The 4684-nt window shown below is 32.3% G+C and overlaps 1 protein-coding gene across 1 annotated transcript in view; it reads right to left on the bottom strand.

The window, feature by feature from the left end:
• The window catches only part of LOC107634410 (putative transcription factor bHLH041), a 4910-nt gene extending 1047 nt beyond the window's left edge, over nucleotides 1-3863 (bottom strand). Inside the window, exons 1-8 of the mRNA XM_021118805.1 lie at nucleotides 3420-3863; nucleotides 3155-3283; nucleotides 2948-3053; nucleotides 2806-2820; nucleotides 2655-2717; nucleotides 2245-2417; nucleotides 1749-2211; nucleotides 894-1322 (exon numbers count right to left, since the gene is read on the bottom strand). Coding sequence (XP_020974464.1) covers nucleotides 894-1322; nucleotides 1749-2211; nucleotides 2245-2417; nucleotides 2655-2717; nucleotides 2806-2820; nucleotides 2948-3053; nucleotides 3155-3283; nucleotides 3420-3544 — 1503 coding nt within the window. The 5' untranslated portion in view covers nucleotides 3545-3863. The remainder of the gene's footprint in view (nucleotides 1-893; nucleotides 1323-1748; nucleotides 2212-2244; nucleotides 2418-2654; nucleotides 2718-2805; nucleotides 2821-2947; nucleotides 3054-3154; nucleotides 3284-3419) is intronic.

Below are 4684 nucleotides of genomic sequence, written 5' to 3'. Positions count from 1 at the left end.
ATAATTAATTTTCATTAATAATAATAATATTTATCTTTTTGGGTACATAATCATATATGTTTATAATTTGTCGATATTTTGTTTGACATCTCTAAATAATTAAAATTTAATTTATATACAACAATTACTGCATAATGTTTTAAAATTCAAACCATTATGTTTATACAGGAAACACTTATTTTTCTAAGCTTAAAAAAGTTTTTTATCTTTTTAAATATTTTTTGTTCCTTTAAATTTTTTCTTTTAATTAATTTAGAATTTAGTAAAAATTTAAAAGTTGTCATGTCGTTAATTTATTTCATTAAATACTGACATCACAAATTAAATGTTGATGACATGACAAGTTAAAATACTGATATGGCAAGATATGTAATATCATCATTTAACTAATCTCCCTAGTATTTAATGAAGCAAACTAATTAAAAAATTTTAAACAAATTTTAACCAACTTTGAGTCTTTCTCTTATTATTATTTGCGTAAAGTATGCATTTATTTTATGATTAGGTTTCATGATGTGGCTAACCTAAGGCATCTATATAGTTTACTAATTCTAATCTATCAGAACTTTTTGTAAAATGTTTAACCAACTTTGAAATCTTGAATTCTATGTACTTAATTAGCTTGAACCACAATTTTATTCAAGTTAAATTAGTTAATCTATGCAGGAAGTGGGGAACCTATATACATGCCTTATAAGAAATAGCTAGGTTAGTTTATCATAATTAACTAATGCTCATATATATTTCTATAACTTTTGCATAACATCAACCATAACAGCAATGGCAAAACCCGAATTAATTCAAGACAGAGCAATAAAATCCTAAACAAAAGGAGAATTTGTCTAACAACTTACTATAAGCACATGCATTTTGATGAATGATAAGTAACATACCTCAAGAATCCTTAATCTGAATGTTAGTTGATTAATATAATTATTATTCCCTTGACCAACATTATTGGTATTTGTTGTCATGGTAACCAAGCTCACATTCTGAGCCAGTTTCAAGAACTCCAATAACCGAATCACCGCATCAATCTGAGAAATTTGCCCCCTCAAAGCCACATGCAAATCCACCCTTCTCTCTTCTGACGATGATGATGATGATGATTGTGGCACATCTGAAATTTGAACATGAAATCTCTCGTTTGGTGGCACCAATAACATAGTTTTGCTAATTTCTTGATCGGTAGCGCTTGATTCTTTGCTGCTTTCAGGCAAACGTGATTCTAACTCGTGATTTCTTATCCTCAGCTTTTCAATTTCCGCCATCAATGAACTCAGTGTCTCCTTTGCAGTTGTTAGTATAGACGCTTTGTCTTTCTAAACAAATCATATTAAACAATAACAAAGTCAACATTATTAAGCTAGAATAATAGACATAAAGCTTTAATTATACTTTCTTTCCTTCCAAATTATTAATTGATTTCAATTATTCACAATTGAAATGGTTAAAAATATAACTACCAAAATATTAGATATACACTAAAATTAATTAATAATATTCGTCACTAGATCATAAAAATAAAAAAAAAATCGGACAAATCTTAAAAAAAGCTATAAAATATGCTAGAAATATAGTTATAAGTTAATGAGTTATAACTCAAATAGCATAATTTTTTCATACTTATCAGTTAAAAAGGTTACGAGTTCAAGTTTTCCTGTCTTAAAACTTTCTCCTACTAATTTAAAATTTTGAAAAATGTATTATCATGGCAGAAATTCCAACAAATAATTTTGTGTAGGTACCTTAGTTCCGGGAGGAAGCAATGCTCTAAGAGCCTGAAAATTATCGTTGAGCTTCTCGCGCCTTCTTCTCTCAGCTATCATATGATGAAGCTGTGTGCTAGAGGGGCGAGTGGCTTGAATCCGTTCCCTTATTCTCATAGCATTGATGCTCCTAAAGAACGCTAACGATCTCTTCATAAGGCTTTGCCTACTCCGCAAACTCTCCGGCCCCCGTTCCGGTCCCGGTTCCGGTTCCGTCCTGTACCTCTTGAAAGCGCTACCCTCAGGGTGCACCACAGTGATGTTATAAGGCAAGTTTTGATGCTGTTGTGGTGATATAGCGTTCAGGAACACTCTCATTAGTGTCTCGTTTTCGATCTCCTGGTGATGACTCGGGAATACGTAATTAGTTAGCAATGCTGATTGTGTGTTGGATGACAAAGGAGACATTGTGTTAGGTACTATTGCTCCCGCGGTGGCTCCGCCAGTGGTGACTCCCCCGGTTCCGAGTGTTCCGGCCGGAGGAATGTTGAATAGGAGAGAGGAGTATTCAGGGCTGCCAGCTGTTGTAGATAATGATCTCAAAGAAGATGAAGATGATGAGGGTGGATTATTCTGATGATCCATTATTTGCCGACCAGAAGAGAAATCTTCCTGGAACAAACTGCTAAGTGCTGTTTGAATTTCAGCCTGTGAAGCAAACATAATCAATTAACATTCAATAATTCGGTTAATTATCTTAACAAAAATATCGAGATCATCAGAATTTATTATCTTTTGTTATCACTTAGTCATTAACTCAATTCTTTTAGTTTAGTAATTTATTCAACAGCATATTTTATTCCATATCATTGATGACTAACTAATGACCATCAAAATTCTTCTTACATTAATATATGTAAATATATAATTGGGGTGCTTAATTACCTGAGACATATTTAAGAAACCAAGCTCAATTTCCCCTTTGTTGCACCCCATGAATACAGCAGTCTGAGAAGTGATGAAGATGATAACAATGGATTGATGGATTGTTTAATAACAAAAAGAATTTTAAGTCTCTCTTGAAAAGAAAACAAACCTTAATCCTTGCTTCCTGCAAAAACATAAAAAAACAAGTACGTATGTCAACATACATGATAAAAATGAATGTCCTCATCATCACTATTATTACTACTTTGTTTATGCAGTAATTAAATACTACCGAGAGAATTAATACGTACCTGAAAGAATTGTTTTTGTATTTGAGTCCATGCGAGTCTGAGAAGTTCCGGTTGCTGCACCTCTAGGTACGGACGGTTGTTCCTAAAAGCTAGTCCAGGAATACGGCTGAACATTCAACAATAATAAATAATATTAAATACAAGAAGAGAATTTAAATATTCTATGCTCAAATTGCATTAAAATATAAATATATAAGGCTTACTTACTCATCATTTGCATCAAATCTTAAAGTCCTGAACTGATTAAAGAGTTGTTGCGCCACACTCCCCAAAGAAGAGCTTGCTTGTTGGTTGTTTCTGACGTTATTGTAGAAACCATCCAAGAAGAACAACCGACTATATATGCAAATTAAGAAACCACACCAAGTCAAATCAGCATTTCATTTGATTTAATTAATTATATTATTTCCCTAGTAGAAGTAGAAGACTATATATATAGTAATGAAATTAACTAATAGTATATAGTATATACTTATTAGGAGAAGAAGTGGGATCAAAGGACCAGAGACAAATGTAGGCGCAGCCAACAGACTGCACTATAGAGCGAAGATAACCGGTTCTGGCGGCTTCTGGCAGGAAGAACACACCTTCCATCATTGGGACACAAACTTCAATGCTAGTGACTCATTTGCATTGTTATTATGATGATGTATTTTTTTGTCTCAAACTAAACAAGTAAAGTTAAAAGAAAGAGTAAAAGGAAATGAACTTGATCATGGTGTTGGTGGAAGAGTAGTTGATGAATGAAGTTTCTGCTGACTAATTAATTAAGGAGACAATCAATCATATATATGAATAGGTCATGCTGAAAATATATGTTTTGGTTACTAATTATTACTATATATATGGCCTATGGTGAAAAACTCAACGCAAGGCAATTAATTAAGGTAATTTAATTTATCTGTTAGTCCCTACTGTGGGAGGAAAATTTCAAGGGGTGGTATATAAACAGTTGAAATAAAATATAATAATAATACATATATGACATGAAGAATAACTCAGAAAAGTGAAAAAAGAAAAAAGAAAAAAGAAAAATAGTAGCCCCACCTGCATATAGGGGGGATTGAGGGAGCAGGGAAATTATTATTGTGTTGGATCTTGTATGTTCCTGGCAAGTTATATGTTCTTGAAAAGTAGTAGTAGCAAAGAAGACATGAATTATGAGAAGGATGTTGAGAGAGAGTGTGTGACAGAGAGAGATAGAGAATATATATGGGAGGGTGAGAAATAAAAGAAAAGTAGAAGCAGCCAAATGAGAGGAGAAGAGGGAATGAAAGGGAAGGTTGGAAAAGTATTTTGAGTCAAAAGTCCAATGCTTGAAACCTTTGAAAATAGTCAAGCCTGGAAGGCTCGCTATATGTTTCTTTCCAATTCGCACCTTTTCTCTTTTTATAATTTACACTCGAGCAGTCCAGCTCTACAATTTTTAGTATTTGCATGCTTACTTTTTCCCGAGCATTTTATTCTTTTACTTTAGGAGGTAATGGATTCTCTCTAATTTTTTTAACACTTAAAAAAATGAAGTGTAATTTCTCAAACTTAACTATATAACTAGGACTAAAATTAAATATGAAAGAAAATAATAAAAAATGAGAGATTACAATTAACACTATTCAATTTTTTGTTCATAGAAAAGGATCGACTCCCCTCTTTTAATTATTTTGTGTGTAGTTAACACTATTACAGTGGTATATGTATGAGTTAATCGAGTTTGCTCAAGTTCAAGTTAAAAAACTT

This window comes from Arachis ipaensis, chromosome B03, assembly GCF_000816755.2.
Source record: "Arachis ipaensis cultivar K30076 chromosome B03, Araip1.1, whole genome shotgun sequence".
In the NCBI taxonomy this organism is placed as follows: domain Eukaryota; kingdom Viridiplantae; phylum Streptophyta; class Magnoliopsida; order Fabales; family Fabaceae; genus Arachis; species Arachis ipaensis.
Note: the sequence above shows the minus strand (reverse complement) of the source record. Positions and strands in the feature narration are given on the sequence as shown.